At 38.2% G+C, this 19010-nt stretch overlaps 1 protein-coding gene across 1 annotated transcript; it reads left to right on the top strand.

Annotated features, from left to right (window-relative positions):
• The first annotated feature begins 6145 nt into the window (after positions 1-6145).
• LOC147633997 (nucleobase-ascorbate transporter 2-like) lies at positions 6146-13821 on the top strand. The gene is made up of 14 exons (XM_086805076.1): positions 6146-6557; positions 6767-6864; positions 7305-7481; positions 7582-7682; positions 8636-8711; positions 8792-8851; positions 9025-9206; positions 10578-10674; positions 10849-10935; positions 11927-11985; positions 12092-12183; positions 12496-12573; positions 12685-12845; positions 13298-13821. Exons 1-14 carry the CDS (start codon positions 6434-6436, stop codon positions 13508-13510), a joined length of 1605 nt encoding a protein of 534 aa, XP_086661202.1. The 5' UTR covers positions 6146-6433; the 3' UTR covers positions 13511-13821.
• The last annotated feature ends 5189 nt before the right edge of the window (positions 13822-19010 follow it).

The following is a 19010-nucleotide window of genomic DNA, read 5'->3' as shown; positions in this document are numbered from 1 at the left end:
GCACGGTTATATGTACTGTTCCACTAGGTAGCGGTGTCGTACTAATTGCAGCGCAGGTGCACTTTTTGTTATGCTCATCATTGGGGTAGGCATTGCGGATTCCCTAACGGAAAGTTGAGCCAAGGTTGGAAAGCTAAAGTTACTGCTCGTGGGCTCAACCTGCATTGAGACTCCAGGCGAAACAACATACGAAGGGTCTATGGGACTCACCGAGGGAGTCTCCAATTGTGATAGGGTTGGTTGTTTGGCCTTGCCCGTATCCAAAAACCTCATAGGGCCAGTGGAAACTAGGTTCACTCCCCTATTTTGCCTCTCAATTTGGATAATTCTATGAATAACCTCACATATCATTTGCTGTTGCTCTTCTAGATTAGTGGCGCTAGATATAGATCGTAGGACTTCTAACCAACCCACATGGTATGTGTAACCCGTGTATAGGTCCGTTAGAGTCTCTGTGTGTAGATCATATTCCCAATTTTCATTGAGAAATATCCCATCCAGACTTGGTGTGCCAAACAGTTCTCTTGAAGTGGACGCAATGTCACTTCTTATGGGTTGGCTTCTCGGGACCTCTACTTTAGGAAGAGCATCAGAATGTGGTAGCTCAGTAGGGCCCTCATTAAACGAAGTGGGTAGAATATCCACATGGACACTCTTTGGGAGGGTAGGGTCCACATGAGATGTGAATGGCGAATCCACTATCCCTCCTTCTTCATTTACTTCGCTTGTCGCATGCTCAGAGCGTGTAGCTCTACTAAAGGTCTCTATTAGACGACTAAACATGCTAGATCCGGGTTGTGGGGCCCACACTGACATGTTTTGGCTTGTCTCCTCACGATTCTTGGTAGGGTGCCCTTCCATGGCTTCTGAGTCAGAGGACGAGTCACTATCCACTATTCGTGGATCTTGGGTTGCACTCCCTTGGGTTCCAGCCGAAGGCCAAGATACCAACGTGGAGGGATGGTGTGAGCATGCGTAAACTGAAACGCTTTCTAGTGGTTCAGGCTCTAGCACCCGACCAGAACATAGATGCATGTGACGTGGGTACCCTACGTGCGTTGGTAACTACCCTTGAAACTCACACAAGTGATTTCTTAGGTGTTTCGCACCCCGTTTTTACTTGTTTTTAGATTGTTTTTGACTCGTTTTTGACCCCCTTACTTACGGTCGAACGTGGGCTAGGGCGTGTGATAGCTCGAAACGAGCGTATCGTTCAAAGGGTCCTAGCGTGCTTTACAGCACCGTGTTTGCCTATCCGGAGCTCTCGTGGTCCTCAAAACAGTCCGTTTCCCTATGGGAGAAGGGGCAAAAGCCTATTTGCTTGTGGAGGAAAGGGTGAGGGCTTTATCCCACATGCTCACTTTACTCCTTGGGGAGTGGGCTACATATAGGGCACAACTTCCCATAAGCTCTCACTTGAAAGAAAGCTATGGAGTCTCACTCTCCTACATATATATATCAAAGGGCCGAGACCGAGGCCGGGGTCGTGGGTCAATTGGGGTTTTTTCTTTTCAAAATTTTTTTCTCCAATTAAGAAATCTTTCCTCTCCACACGTTTGGTTTTTTCTTTTTTAAAAATAAAATTTAATTTTTTTTATTTTTTATTTTTATTTTTTTGAAATTTTTATTTTTTATTTTTTTGAGAAAAGTTTTCTAGGGTTTCTTTCTAGGTTTCAGCTTTGGCCGCGACGCAGTTCGCACATAGCACAGGTCTGGGGATTCAGAAATCCCCCCACACGCAGAAAACCAGAGAATAGAACGCACGCCCATACGCGGAGCGGAAAAATAACAGAAATGCAGAAGACAAATTGCAGAAGCAGATTGAAAAACACGGAAACACCTCAACAACAAACACACAGTCGCTTTCCTGCAGTGTAAATTAAACTTCAAGCAGCAGCTCGAGCTACAAACTGGAGCTTGGTGCAGGGCAACTCCCTGGCAGCGGCGCCAAAAATGTGCGCTTTTGTCGCACAGGTCGTAGCTGGGAACTTGCTGGACACCGTATGCGAGCCACGAATGGCTACAAGCATACAACCAGGGAAGGAAGCTCAAACAGAATGCAAAGGGTGTGTCACTCATCGCTCAACCGCCGCCTTGAAGGATTCCCGCGTCGCAGTGAAGAAGGAGCCGCCGTCGCCGCTCTACCGCCTCTCCGCCGCCGTGCCGCTACACAGTGCTCGATCGCTCTCTGACTCTCTCTCTCTCTCTCTCACACACGCAGGAGAAGGAAACCAAAGAGATAAGGGTTCGATCCCCGGCAGCGGCGCCAAAAATGTGCGCTTTTGTCGTAGAGGTCGTAGCTGGGGACTTGCCGGACACCGTATGCGAGCCACGAATGGCTACAAGCATACAACCAGGGAAGGAAGCTCAAACAGAATGCAAAGGGTGTGTCACTCACTGCTCAACCGCCGCCTTGAAGGATTCCCGCGTCGCAGTGAAGAAGGAGTTGCCGTCGCCGCTCTACCGCCTCTCCGCTCCGCCGTGCCGCTACACAGTGCTCGATCGCTCTCTCACTCTCTCTCTCTCTCTCTCTCTCTCACACACGCAGGAGACGGAAACCAAAGAGATAAGGCAAGAGCACTCTTGTATTCACAACACATGAGAATGAGGATTTTAGGGTTACGTTTGACTCTTATAGGTGACTTGGCCGTTCACACTTGGGCGCCCATACATGGTCGGCCGACCCTAACCCTTATCCTACTGATATTCAAGGTGCGCCTCTCATCGGCGATCACCCGATCTCTTCATCCTTAACATATGGTGCCGACAAGCCCGGCCCATGACTCAGAATATTTAAATTAATGACGTAAAACATAGTACGTCTGAATGTCCGTCATAGGTTAACAAAAAAATAGGGGCCTCTTTCTTAAAAGGAGAGCTTTGTAAAAGGTCATGAGATGAAAACTTCAAAGTGTAGGTGTCTCTCTCTCATTGTAAAGAAAAGACAAAAGACATTGTATGTAAGATGCACTTATTTAAGAGTGAGCAAACCTCACGACATATCCCCACCCATTAAAATTTAATCTAAGTTAAAATTTAACTAATTAAAATTACATGTACATGTAAAATAAAACTATATGTGTATGTGTGTATATAAAATGAAATTATATGTGTATGTGTGTATATAAAATGAAATTATATGTGTATGTGCGTGTGTGTGTCTATATATATGTGTGTGTGTGTATATAAATGAAATTATATGTGTATGTGTGTATATAAAATGAAATTATATGTGTATGTGCGTGTGTGTGTGTCTATATGTGTGTGTGTGTGTGTGTGTGTACGTGTGTATATATGCAAAATGAAATTAAATGTATATATGTGTGTGTAATTAAAATTATGTGTGCATATATATAAATTTATTTATATTTATAAATATATAAATACACATATATATGTATATATAGGTATATGTGTCTAAATATAATAAAATATAATAAATTATATATAATATAATATAATATATATATATATATATTGCATATGTGTGTATATATATGTGTGCGTGTGTGGGAGAGAGAGAGAGAGAGAGAGAGAGAGAGAGAGAGAGAGAGTACATATTTCAAAAAAAAGAGAGAGAGAGAGAGAGAGAGAGAGAGGGAGAGAGAGAGAGAGAGTTTCTATGTGTGGGAGAGTGTGTGTGAGAATAGAGAGGGAGTGTGTGTGTGTGTGTGTGTGAGAGAGAGAGAGAGAGAGAGAGAGAGAGAGAGAGAGAGAGAGAGAGAGAAATAAAGAGATAGAGACACAGACAAAGAGTTTCTATGTGTGAAAGAGTGTATGTAGGGGGAGGATAGTGTGCATTGCATTAGTGCATGTGCAGGTGTGTGTGTGTGTGTGTGTGTGAGAGAGAGAGAGAGAGAGAGAGAGAGAGAGAGAGAGAGAGAGAGTGTCTATGAGAGAGAGAGAGAGAGAGAGAGAGAGAGAGAGAGAGAGAGACATTACATGTAAGATTCGTTTATTTGAGAGTGAACACACCTCACCACCGATCATCCCACCCATTAGAATTTAATCTAAATTAAAATTATGTGTATATGTGTGTGCGTAAATTTATTTATATTTATAAATACACATATATATGTATGTACTAGCATATGTGTCTTAATATAATAAAACACAATATTATGTATAATTTATGCATGTGTGTATGTGGGGAGATAGAGAGAGTGTGTGTGTGCATGAGAGAGAGAGAAAGAGAGAAAGATGTGTGTGTGGAAGAGTGTGCGCGAGAAAAGAGAGGGAGTGTGTGTATATGTGTTGTGTGAGAGAGAGAGAGGATTTCTGTGTGTTAGAGAGTGAATGTGAAGGGGAGAGAGTATGCATTTGCATTAGTGCATGTGTAGGTGTGTACGTGTGCGCATACATACGCATGTGTGTGTGTGTGTGTGAGAGAGAGAGAGAGAGAGAGAGAGAGAGAGAGAGCATGTGTGTGTGTGTGTGTACTTGAGAGAGAGGGAGAAAGAAAAATAGAGATTACATGTAAAATGCATTTATTTGAGAGCGAGTCCACTTCACCATGTATCCCCACCCATTAAAATTTAATGAAATTATATGTGTGTGTGTATATATATAAGTTTATTTATATTTATAAATACACATATATGTATGTATAGGTATATGTGTATAAATATAATAAAACATAATATTATATATAATATATATTTGCATGTGTGAAAGGGAATGTGTGTGTGTGTGTGAGAGAGAGAGAGAGAGAGAGAGAGAGTGTGTTACTGTGTGTATGTGTGTATGAGAGAGAGAGAGAATTTCTTTGTGTGAAAGAGTGTAAGTGGAGAGAGAGAGTGTGCGTTTGCATTAGTGCACATAGAGGTGCGTACGTGTGTGTGTGTGTGTGTGTTTGAGAGAGAGAGAGAGAGAGAGAGAGAGAGGGGTACATGTGTGTGTGTGTGTGTATGTGTTAGAGAGAGAGAGAGAGTGAATAAGAATAAATTTTAATAAAATAAAATATAAATTAAAATAAATAAATAAATAAAAATATATATGTGTGTATTTTTATTTACATTTATAAATACACACACATATATATATATGTATGCATGTATAATATATCTATCTACACTATTTATTATGTGTAAGTGTGTAGAAGGGGGAGGGAACACGTGTGGCCGTTAGAAAGCGGCCAAGTGCTAAGCCGTTAGAAAGAGGCCAAGTGCTAAGGTAGGGGAAAGAGAGAAGTGGGTGCGATGGGGGAGGGGCTAGGGGAGAGAGAGAGGGAGGGGAAAGTGTAAGGGTATGTTGAGAGAAGAAAATATAAATAAATAATATAATACAAAAATATATAATAAATAAGTATAATATATATATATATATATAATATGTATGTATGTACACAAATACATATAAGCATATATGCGGACACAAACAAACATGCACATATACTCACTTACACACACGGATACACATGCACACTTAAACTTCATTCGGGGGGGGGGGGGGGTGGGTCACTTGCTTATTGGGACAATAGTTAAGCAGGTACAGAGATAGATATGTATCAAATCTAATGGATTGAGAAAGGCGAATAATTATTAATTTCGCATGTATGAAAAAGTCAATTTAATCCGTGCAAGGGCTCGCATGCCCCAATGGCGCAGCTCTTATACAGCCTGTGACGGCAGGGGCGACAGGAAGAGGACAGGAGCCGTTTAGAGGTGGCTCCTGCCTCTGCTGTCAGCTGCCCATTTCAAAAAACTTTTGCACACAAAAATGATTATCCCCCACATCATTATTAATAATATTATTAGTAATAATCACCACCTCAGAGAGCACTAGTACGCCACGTCCCTTCCTGTCCCTGCCCCGGCCAAATGTCAAAAATAATTATTAAAAAAAAAACAACCCCCCCCCCCCAAAAAAAAACGCTTGACCCCCCCCCCCCCCCCCCAAATTGTATAAAATTGCTTGAGCACAATTAATAATCAAAATTCTGCACGTTAATTCTTCATAAATTGAACACTATATAATCATTAATTAATTAATTAATGGGTCGCACACAACATATGAGGTATATACTTTTTTGGTTGTGAGCTAATTAAAACTATTTCACAAAAAGAATTATCGCATGCACTAAGGGAATGCAAATATACAAATTATTACTGTTTCACAAATAAAATTATTGCATTGCAAATCAATAATCAAGGGCACGGTTGCAGTACTGCAACTTTGAAGTGAGTGAGAGAGAGATATGCATGCGCGCATTGAAAACCCACTAATTATGATTTCTTCAACAAAGCTGCAAATCTCTTTTACTTGTAATCTGCTACACTTATCCTAATCTCTCACTAATCAAGCCGTAATTAACCTCTATTAACCCACATTCGCTGCTTCTTGTTTCTCTTCATTAGTATTGCCATCATCGGCGCCCACCATCTCCACCACTCCCTGACCTTCTTTTAGTTTCTAGTCTTTAGCTTTCTCAAGCATGACCAATCAAAATCAAAAAGCAAACCAAAATCAGAAAGTTGCCACCGATGACTCTACTACCCACCAGCCTCAAGATCAGCTGAGGGGCATTGACTACTGCATCACAAGCCCACCGCCATGGCGTAAGCAGGCTTCTTAATTCACCTAGTTAATTAGTCTTCGTTTAAGCTTATAAATTATTGGGAAGGAGTTTAATTACTATCTTTTAACCTAATTATAAGGTTTTCCTCCTTGTCCTCCTGCTCTTTTTCTTCTTGTACAATGATTTGTTTACATCTGCTAACTTGTTGTAGGTGAAGCTAATAATGAGCCTTCAATATTGTTGTTGCAGCTCAAGCACTAGTGTTGGGGTTCCAACACTACTTTGTTATGTTGGGAACCACTGTGCTAATCCCCACCATCTTGGTTCCACAAATGGGGGGTGACATTGTGAGTACAAAGTTGTTGTAAGATTTGAGCTTGTTAACAGGTCCATGTGTAATATAATGTCTTAATGATTGGTGGGTAACATATCCATCAGCAATTGGCCAGTATGCTTAAGTCAGATACTTAAGCTAGGCATTGCAATAAGTATTTTAGTTTACCATGTGACATGACAGGCTCAACTGGGTAACCAATATTAAGCAAGTAGTAATCAATGCTAATTAGTCTAAGTAGTAGATGTGTTTGATCTCAAAGCATTGTCTTGGCTTTCTTAGAGTCGCCATATAAGGTTCCTTAAATCACTAGAAACCATGCCATGTAGTAGCTACTTAATATATATTATGAGTATGAGTAAGGCTAGGTAGTAGATTAGGGTTTCTGGTGATATGAGTTTAGGTGTTATAAGCCAGGTCTAGTGTTAATGACTAACAATTAATTATTGGCAGGATGACAAGGTGAGAGTCGTACAAACACTACTCTTTGCTGCTGGGGTCAATACATTGCTTCAGTCGGTGGTGGGGACATGCTTGCCTTGTGTGGTGGGGGGGTCTTATGCCTTCATTGTGCCAACCTTGTCCATCATCTACTCAGACAAGCTCCAAGCTATAGAGGATAGCCATGAAGTGAGCATTTGCTAACTCTAAAGCTAAATATACTCTCACTAAAATTTGCAAACTTTACCTTCCACCTTGAATATTGTGCCTGCCTCCTACCTTCTTGCAGAGGTTTCTACATACCATGCGAGCTATCCAAGGGGCTCTCATAGCATCTTCAAGCTTGCAGATTGTGCTTGGGTTTAGTGGCTTATGGGGTATAATGACAAGGTATGCCAAAGCAAGAAATACTGCTGGCTTTATTAGTTTCTTATGTGAAAGAAAGTAGACTCTCATTGGCACGAACACATGGTCACATGGGCACATGGGCACACTCTCATTGGGTTGGTGCATTATAAACATGCTTACTTATCTCTAGCGACACATGAGAGTACACACATGCATGTACATCATGAGTTTTGGTCTGTCCTACTCTTGGAATTTGGTGTGTGCAAATCATGTGCCTGCATTTATATGTACACATGCATACTACATATCTGCATACCTATCTACATACCATGCATAGATCTGTATGTACACACAGGGAATTGAGATGCTCTTATGTAGAAAGAGAGACATTACATACTGTCAAACTGAATAAAGACACAAGTTTTACTTTTTTCTTTTTTTCCGGAAACAAGACCCTTAATAGTTAACAAAAAACTGCCTCAAAAGGCTAGATGAGCGAGGATCAAGAAACCAGAAAGGGGGGAAGGATGTGCTTCTCCTCTGGCTGGCCACTCTATGAGGAGAAGGCGAGGATCAAAAAACCAGAAAGGGGGGAAGGATGTGCTTCTACTCTGGCTGGCCGCTCTATGAGGAGAAGGCTATCTCATACGAGCGGTGGGGGAGAGAATAACCACACAGATGGTCTGCAGTGCCAAGTGGGCTCACCACTACTATCTGTGAGAAAAGGACCAGGTTGCCAATGCCTCAAGAAGGCTTCTTGACGCTTTTGCATATGGTGAGAACCTCCGTGAAGCTTCACTCACTGGCTGCAGAGGGTATGAATGATGTCGAGCCAGAGATGCTCTTGATGGACTCCTCAGGAGCAGTGCAGGTTACAAGTTTTACTTACATATTACTCGCATGTAATTATATGTAAGCTACATTGTGCATAAAAGTGTCATGCTTTAATATGAATTGTGTGTATTCTCTAAATATGCATGTAAGATGTTTTGCAGATTTCTCAGCCCACTTTCAGCTGCCCCAGTGATTGCAATGGTTGGATTGGGGCTGTATGAGCTCGGATTCCCAGGGGTATCAAAATATGAAATTATTTTAACTGATGTTGATTCCTGAATTTGAAGGACTTAATATTATATACGTATTGATTGCAGGTTGGAAAATGTGTGGAAATTGGGATCCCCCAAATCATACTCCTAGTGTTGTTCTCTCAGGTAATTAGGAGTGCCCTAATTGTTGATGATTTGATGCAAATTACAGCCGATATTTTGCTACTTAATGTAATGATTCACTTAATAATTAGTTTGGCTTTCGCATTAAAAGTTTTTGTGCGATTGCTGACTATGATTTGGTGGGATTATATTTAATCCAATGGTTGATGGTGCAGTTTCTCAGGAACGTCAAGGTTGGCAAGCATCTGTTTGAGAGATTCTCCGTGCTGATAGCTGTGGCCATAGTGTGGGCCTATGCACACCTCCTTACCGTGAGTGGGGCCTACAAGCATGCCCCTGACCTCACTGCTTCCCACTGCAGAACCGATCGAGCAGCCTTGGTTATTTCATCACCTTGGTAAACCTTAATCATCTCCTTAACTACTCTACCCGTTTGTGTTAACTCATCCCTTCGGTATCCTTAATTACCCCTTGCATTCCTCTAATCCATCTATATGTGGTGCCTTAATTGCCCATTTGTAAAATATCTCATCCCCTTGTTAACTTTAATCATTCCCTTGATCACCCTTGGTAACTTAAATCATTCCCTCAACCACCCTTGCCATGCTTATGCGGTCCCTTCATTTTAAACCTACTTATTGTATTAACTGATTCCCCTTTTAACCTCAATAATCCCCTTGCATTCATCTAACCCATGCATATGTTCTGTCCTTTCCTAACCATTTGTATTAATTCAACCCCTTTGGTTACCTTGATCACCCTGCCTTAATTAGGCATTGTATTCATCTAATCCAACCCATTTGTATTAAACAATCTCAATCAGCCGTTGCAGCATTCCTCGATGTGCATGTGGTGCCTATCTACCCAACTTATCGACTTGTACCTCAAATCATTCCCTTAACGACCCCTTGCATTTATCTAATCCATGTGTTTGTGGGTGTCTGATATCCATTCAAAGTAATGATTCCTTTTGGTGTCTAATCATCTTGCATTCATCTCTAATCCTCCATGTATCTACTACCTTCATTATTCATCATTGTTTAATCCATCTCCATAATACCTTTATTTACCCCCCAACTAGTCAGCCAGCTTGGCTTTAATCAGATGTCTAATCCTGCATGTATATGTGCCTTAATTATTCACTCTTACAACTCTGAATTCCCTTCATTCAGCTAATCCATGTATACGGTAGTGCCTTTATAATCACGCAATTATTCCCGTGGTAACTTAAACACCCTTGCATTCATCTAAATTTCTAATCCATGTACAAGGTGGTGCCTTAATAATGTTTCGACTCATCCTCTTTGTACCCCTTGCATGCATCCAATTCAGTTCCATTGATTCAATTGGTCTATTTATCACTACATTTTAATCACCCCTTGCATGCATCCAATTCAGTTCCATTGATTCAATTGGTCTATTTATCACTACATTTTAATCACCCCTTGCATGCAATTCAGTTGCATTGATTCAATTGGTCTCTTTATCACTGTTATAATCACCCCTTGCATCCACATGCATCAATGGCTTTATTGTCATAATCCGCCACATTACGATATATTAATCCAATGCATTGTACTGTCATACTGTACCATGATCAGTGAGTACACGTTAATAATAAACCGACCTAACTGAGTAATGGGTATTGTATGTAATACTCGACATGGAATAAGCACGGTAATTATAAAACCCATTAATTTAGTTAGGGGGTAAGATCATGATGATCCTTGATCACTTACTTAATAAACTGCTATGATTTACTGCGCAGGCTGCGCATTCCCTATCCCCTTCAATGGGGTGCTCCTACGTTTGATGCTAGCCACACGTTTGGCATGATGTCTGCTGTGCTGGTTTCTTTGGTGGAGGTAAATTATGTAATCTTATTTATGCATTAATTTCTTTAATTAATTAATTAATTAATTGTGTGTGTGTGTGTGTGTGTGTGTGGATTATATGAAAACACTTAATTCAGTAGATTTTTATGTTTGCACACCGGTGAAATTGATACAATTATTTTGCTTATTATGGCTTGTTTTTAGTCTACTGGTGGATTTCTTGCCGTTTCAAGGTTTGCTGGTGCCACACCTCCTCCACCTTTTGTGATGAGCAGAGGAATCGGATGGCAGGTATTCCAGAAGTCAATCAAGGTTTTTCTAAAGCAGCAATTAGGAGGATAAAAAAGAGAGTAAAGAAGGCAAATTCTCACATTGGGTCATTTGAGCCTCTTGAAGGTTTTGAGTGCACATAATTGGAAAAATGCAAAAATGGGCCAAATTCTCCCATTAACATGGAAAATTGCAACATTAACATGGGGCCTTTTGCAATTTTCCATGTCACAAGAAGGGGAAAACCACATGAGAAAATTCAAAAATTCCCAAAAAAAGGGTAAATAAGCTAGCACATACATACATAATGCATATGGCACTGGAGTGTTTGATGCCTATCACTAAACACACTATATAATCTACCCATTCAAAAAAAGTGTAGAGTTCACACATACCTGCATACTGCATATGGCTAAGGGCATATATATACATAATGTTTTATAAAAACATGCATATGCCTGCATACTGCATATGGCTAGCTGCATACATATATATACATTTACATGTTTATATGTATATGTGTATCCTATGCAAACATGGAGATATGCAGTTTTATATTTGAATATGCTTATGCATGGACACATGTTTCTTTGCATGTGCATTATATGTACATGTGCCTATGTGTCTGGATACATGTATCACTAATACTTGATTAAGGTAGTTTGAAGTGTAACCAAGTTCATTACATGTGGTTTACTCATGTGTACATGGACATGAATGCACACATACACAACCTTTCACAAGGACACCCGGAAAATGTGTATATCCATATGCAAGCATGTATACATGCAGAAATATGTTGGTGAATGCATAGACATGCCATTGTACAAACATGTGCAGGTTGACATGTGCATGCATGCATACACTTGCACTGATATAGACATGAAAATCAAGGGTAGACTCATAAATTGCTCTTTCTTCAGGGACTTGACACGTGCATGCATGTATACACTTGCACACATGATGTGGACATGACAGTGAAGGGTAGACTCATAAACTGCTCCTTCTTCAGGGACTTGGCATTTTGATAGATGGAATGTTTGGGACGGCAAATGGTTCCACAATTTCAATGTAAGCAAAAGCTCTCAAGTCCCCATCTTTCTTCAGTAGTTTTATGTATCTATCATTTCTTCATATATATAGAAGAGTTGGTCCAACAATTTCAGTCTAAATGCAGTGAGAATGCTGGCCTTCTGGGTCTCACTCGAGTGGGCAGCAGGCGTGTGGTGCAGATCTCTGCTGCCTTCATGATATTTTTCTCTTTATTTGGTAAGTGTTTCTTTTCTGTTGATTGCACTTTAATCTGTTGGTATAAATAAAGCCCATCAGAACACTCCAATGAGAGGGTTTTCATGATTAGGGCATGCTTTCATGATTAGGCATAAATAAAGCAAAGCCCATCAGAACACTCCAATGAGAGGATTTTCATGATTAGGGCATGCTTTCATGATCAGTGTTGACGCATTTTTTATGATTAGTGCATGGTTTAATTAGAGAATGGTATGCATTTTTCATGATTAGTGCTTAGAGGATGTTTAAGGTCCATCATAAGAGGTAAATTATTTCTCGAGTGATTGGCAGGTAAATTTGGTGCTGTCTTTGCCTCTGTGCCAAGCCCTATTGTAGCTGCCTTGTTTTGTGTTCTGTTTGGCAAAGTGGGTAAGTGACTTCAAAAACCTAAGATTAATTAAAGTCTTAATAAAGCAAGAGATTAATTTGTATAAACCATTTATCAAGACCTAAACTTTTTTGTGTCCCAATGATGTGCAGTTGCATGTGGCCTAGCTTTCCTTCAATTTGCCAACATGAACCATTCGCGGAGCATGTTTATAGTGGGCTTCTCTCTCTTCATGGGTCTCTCTGTCCCCCAATATTTCAATGAGTTTGCAGCTTCAGCTGGTCATGGTCCAGTCCACACTCACTCTCATTGGGTAAACTTATATCCCTGCTTGTTTCATTGAGCTGCTCTGAGTATATATGCTTATTCCATGGTGATAATCATATAAAGCTATCATATAATCTACCTGTTTCATTCATATTACTTATATTAAGGTAATCTTACTCTATAGAGTTTAACATTTGGTTATGCTTATTCCATGGTGATAATCATATGAAGCTATCATTATCTACTTGTTTCATTCAGTCACACAATTGATATTACTTATATTAAGGTAATCTTACTTTATAGAGTTTAGCATTTGGTTGCTGCATTGAGTGAAGTTAATTTAATGTAATCTAATAATGGTCATTTAAGTTAAGCAAAACTTGGGTAAATCAAGATGGGTTTCTATGTGGGCATTTATGAGTTGAGTGTTGTTAAATGCAATTTGATTATTTGGTGATTAATTGATGCAAAGCTGCTAATTATTATTGCAAAATGCAGTTCAACGACGTGTTCTTTGTGATCTTCACCTCGGCTGCAACAGTAACGTTTATGGTGGCCATTGTGCTGGACAACACAGTGCAGGTGAAGAGTGCAAAGAAAGACAGGGGGATGCCATGGTGGGCTAAATTCAGGACATGGAAGGGGGACAACCGCAATGAAGATTTCTACTCGCTCCCCTTCAACATGAACAAATACTTCCCCCCCATGTGAGGACTTAATCCCCCCCCCCATAATTAGGCGAAATTTTCAGAAGAAACTAAGTGGTAAATAGTCTTAATCCATCCTCCTAATTGCTCTCTTCCCTTTGCATTTTGTAATTACAAGCGCGCACACACACAGAGAGAGAGATAGAGAGAGACAGAGAGAGCTAGCACATTAATTGTATATCCCTATCTTTTGTAATTTGAAGCAGGGATGCAATTTTGGCATCAATTGCTTTTGCTCACCATCCCTTCCCAATGTAGTTTGTGTTGCCAAAAATATTATAATTGTTGCCCTATTTATAATTGTATTTATGCACGCATTTTGTGTGTTTTTGGTGCCCTTTCAGATTCATCTTTGCATAAATTTTTGGTGGCATGGGATGAGAAAAAATGCCTATCATAATATAGAATTCATATATAGAACATATCATGATATACCATTTCAAGGAAAATTTGTGGATTTTTTGGAGTTGGGTGTACATACATCTATATGGTCCAGTCAAGTTAGGTGAATGCATCTAATTTAAAGTTAGTCTTTGAAGAAAATTTAACTCTAGGAATTTTTTTGGGATGTAATTGTAATTTTTTGAATGCCTCTAGGTGTGTCCCTACCATCTTTTCTTGTAAGCTTAGATTAAACAAACTCCATGGTGTCACAAAATCAACTAACTGCACATGCAAAATCAACTAACTGCACATATTCTTGATACAAATCACTAACTATTGTTGCTTATCCTATAATGTCAAAGGACATCAAAATGTTCACTCTTTTGCAAACAAGGGACTTAATAGCTCTTGCCAACCTTCTCTCTTCTGTTTTGGTGTGACCATATACTATATCCTTCTATTACTTTGTATAAAAATGCAGACTTGTCATCAGAGATGGGTCTTATATTTGAAGCCCATTTTGGGCCTCATGAACCTCAACTTGGTAACCTTATATATGAACATACCATGCTTACTACATATATCCGTATCTTAAAGCACTTCTCTTTGAATAAATTATTAAACTTGGAATAAATAAATAAATATATATATATTAGCATTCTAACCTAATATAATAGTGATAATCTTATCACATGTGAGCAAAGCATTGAAACAGTGTTTGGGCAATTGGAATGTCTCTCTATATACTCGTTTTTATTTGATTAAAAAATGTATATAAGATAATAACATTAGTTATTGTAATATATATATATATATTTATTAAAATTGAAAGATAAAACTTTACACAAAACTCATTCGGTGGATCAATATTTGAGATGAATGGCATGTGTATCAAAAATCTAATTTATTAGCAAATAATAGTATACGGTTTGATAAATCTAGATTGTATATTTTAAGAAGTCTTCAAAGCTCTTGTTGTAAGTGTCTCGATCATTCAAACCTAGCAATAATTTAGATTTAAAAAAAATTGTTTTAAAAAAATGTATCAATGATAGTTTAAATTCACATAAAATGTAAAAATTACATGAAAATCAAGTTTTTATATTGCAAAACATTAGAGATGTATGCAAATCTTAGATTATACATATTTCAAGGAGCCTTAAAGCTTTTGTTGCAAGTGTCTCAACCATACAAACCTAGCAATAATTTAGGTTTAAAAAAATAAAGATATTTAATAGTTTGATCATTAGAGATGTCTCTAAATCTTAGATTATATATATTTCAAGGAGCCCTAAAGCTTTTGTTGTAAGTGTGTCGACCATATAAACCTAGCAATAATTTAGGTTTAAAAAAATAAAGATATTTTTTGTTTCAAAAAATGTATCAATAATAATTTAAATTTATATAAAATATAAAAATTACATGAAAATAAGGTTTTTAAACTGCAAAACACCAGTGCTCTCTAATATTGTTGTTCTCTAATAGTTGTTTGATCATTAAAAATACCGTTGTTTATCTTTCTCAAAATGGGGAGGTCTATAATTTGAGCCATGAACATTAAATAGATTCTGGTAACCAATGATGATTGTAATATAGCAAATGTCGAGATAAATATCTTAAATATCATGTCCATTGTTATAAATAAATGAAAATGATATTTTCTTGTCACATCCATCTTTATGTAATATATCCATGATATCAAATATGACACTACATTACACTACACTAATCATTTACATAAGATTTTAAGGTCTTTGTGTGTGTATGTGTGGGCGTTAAGTATTTCGAACCAAGTAAGAAAAATTAATAATGTTATTGTAAATAAAAGCAAAACATTTGTTTATCCAAATGTTAAAAAAATAAATATGAACTCATCGAATCCCCTACATCCATTCTTATGCAATATACCTATGATATTAAATACGACATTATACTACACTAATCATTTGCATAAGCTTTTAAGGTTTTTGTGTGTGTGTATGTGGATGTTAAGTATTTTGAACCGAGCAAGAAAAATTAATAATGCTATCGTAAATAAAAGCAAAGTCAAAAGTAAAACATTTGCTTATCCAAATGTTAAAAAAACAAAGATGAACTCACCGATCCTTGGGATTTATTTATTGACATACCAAAAGCTTACAGGAAATTGTCTTCTTCACATGTCAAAAGGTAATTGAAGCATAGATGGTATGAATATTATCTTAGGAATAAAGACTCAGTCTCCAATGTTTGTACCTGTAATAATTTTTGCTTCTATCACCTTTGAGTGAAATTGCTTGCATATCAGTGTGGTACCGTTACAAAGTTCCCGCCAAGAGTTTAATTGTGGAGTAGCATGATAAGAGCATTTATCTTTAGAGGCAAGCGGTGAGGAGAGTAACCACCACCTAAGTAGAAACTATTGAAGTACTCAATTGGATACAATATTCTGTCATTCTCAGAAGAAACAACCGAATTTGCACTGAGGTATTCTCTTTCAAGATCGGGTAATGCACTCAAGGCTAGGTCATTGATCTCATCGACCTCTAGATTTTGTAGTGCAAGAATAGCGTAGTCTTTAAAGAAGCATGTATAATCGTCCACTCTTTGAAGATCTTTGGACACCCATTCTACCAAACTCATAAGGGAGTTCCCATGGATCAACGTTTGTGGTGGAATTTCCACTCTACCTTGATTGTTTGGATGGTCTAGAGAGCCATCTCCAATTTGTAAAGTTCACTTGACAAATTCTAGTTCTGGTACAATCATAAGCACTTTGAATGACCCGCATGTTTAACATTCACATATCTCCAAATATATGACTGGCACAACGTTACATCAACAATATTCTCACACAATCCCTTTTCCACAAACGGGTAAGATTTGCTTGAAGTCACCACCAAAGAGCATAATTTTGCCATCAAACACTGATCATTTTGCATAATGTTTTTTAATGTCCTGTCCAATGCTTTATATGCATACCAATGCATCATTGGAGCCTCATCCCAAATGATCAACCTTGCAAGCTTCAACATCTCAACCAATGGGCTATTACATTTGATACCACGTGTTAGAAGCATTGAGAATCAATGGGATTTTGAAACGTGAGTGTCCATTTGAAAGTAAGAATGCGGCTATTCCAGAAGATGCACATGCTAAAGCACCTTGATTCTCTTCACATAATTGAGATAGCAATGCATTATAAAGATATGTTTTGCGTGATCCATCAAGGAAAAAAAACACCACCATTGTTCAAAGAAACGACCTCAAGGATAGTATCAAATTCTCTTTAACAACTATTTAGACTCCTCCTTTTCATGGAAATAGCTAAATCAACCTGTTGAACAGAATCAAACATTATCTCTTCTATCAGCAAACCATTGTTGACAGTAGCAACACTTGATCTATCAAGAATAGGTAACCCTTCAAAATCATGTAGTTGTTTTCCATATTATTGTAAGAGGTCTTGCATGTGTAATAGAGCCTGATTCTTAGCTATAGAATGACAAACATCAACATCATCACACTCTCTCTGCTGCAAGCCATGAAAAAAATCATCTAAAAGTTTGGTAGAGAATTTGTTCCAAAGCAGTCTAGGAGATATAGGCTCACAAAAAACTAGAATAATGATAAAAAGTTGACATAGTTGGAATCCTATTTTCTAAAATGTAGCTTCTCGAAGACACATATACCACTCCCCACCTATCACTCTTAAGCATTCCTCTAGCTTCACATGCAACCTTAAATACAAATGTACATTCACTGTTGGTATATCCTCAAAAGATTTACAGCCTTTACACACTGTGAGTAACATACGTAGGTAGTATTGCTCATCTGCACCACTCGGGCAAATATTATACATACGTCCAATCATATTTCTCCTTTTTCTTTTAGCCCATGATTGAAGAGCTGTATTTCACATCTACTTGCAAGAGAAATCAACATATAGAAAGCTATTTGCATTTGCATGCAATTGATTAACTTTGAACTATTCAGTGAGAGAAATTTTTTGGTTTCTATCTTACAACTAATTATATCACGGATCATCATGGTCATTGAATATCACATTTTTTTGCATTGGAAGATGAATATGCAACCTTTGTATATCAGGCTTTTTATCATGCAAATCATATTGTTATAAGCGCCATCATGTCTCTATGTAAACACGTACCGTACATCCAGATATTAACTAACCTTGTCAATAACCCCATGTATATCTTGCAACTCTATAGTAGCTCTATTATATCCTTTGTATACATACTTATACAAATACTTCATTGCTATAATGGTGGTAGAGCATACTTCTATGTTAATATGGGCTTTGTATTTCATAGAGAGAAAAGGGTTATATGGAACAACCCATTGACTATCCACCCTATGATCCTTTACTTGGATGAAACTACAATTGTCTCGCCGCATGTAAGTTGGATACCCATTGTCATCAATGATAGTAGTCTCAAAAAACTTTCAAGGATAACAATATGTTTACAACTCCCATTAACCATGCAAGGAGAGCGCATATTTAGTTTCCCACATGGTCCATGGACATTACAATGACTGATTATGCTGTGCAACTCAGGAAACATCGCCTTACCAAGAAGTTCAATACATACCAACTTATCATAGTGAGCAATCTCAGTCAGTTTACATTCACTTTCCAATATCAATAATATATGTGCATGTGGCAAGCCTCAATAACAGAAACAAATTCTACTAATAATGTTTTTTTCACCCAGAAGTGCATCATATCCTTATGCTTCTCATAGAAGACCTGTGCTGCCAAGTCAGGTCGATCTTGGGCAGCTTGACCCCGGTAGTAAAGCATTGCTTATTTCATCCCACTTAGGATTACAAATAAAGATAATAAACAGGTTAGGTTTACCCATCTTCCTAACAATGGCCATTGAATCATGATGCAATTGATGTATATATCGAGGTCCCCCCAAGTTATGTAGATGGTATACTATCCTACATCCATAGCAATGCCCCCAGAGAATCTATTGACCCCATCACTTATACTAACCATATCTGTAAGCCCTTGGTATACTTCAACACGCAATGCTTTATGGTTATTACGTATCCATACTAATCTTACTACTTCCATGCTACTATATGCATCAACAATGTTTTGCAAAAGTCAA

This window comes from Cibotium barometz, chromosome 11 (genome assembly GCF_041138505.1).
Source record: "Cibotium barometz isolate CiBa-2024 chromosome 11, ASM4113850v1, whole genome shotgun sequence".
Taxonomy (NCBI): domain Eukaryota; kingdom Viridiplantae; phylum Streptophyta; class Polypodiopsida; order Cyatheales; family Cibotiaceae; genus Cibotium; species Cibotium barometz.
Note: the sequence above shows the minus strand (reverse complement) of the source record. Positions and strands in the feature narration are given on the sequence as shown.

Coding starts and splice junctions, on each gene's coding strand:
- LOC147633997 (XM_086805076.1), top strand. CDS start 6,434: ATGACCAATCAAAATCAAAAAGCAAACCAAAATCAGAAAGTTGCCACC. Junction 7,683..8,635: donor TTATGGGGTATAATGACAAG/GTATGCCAAAGC, acceptor GATGTTTTGCAG/ATTTCTCAGCCCACTTTCAG. Junction 11,986..12,091: donor AATGGTTCCACAATTTCAAT/GTAAGCAAAAGC, acceptor GTCTAAATGCAG/TGAGAATGCTGGCCTTCTGG.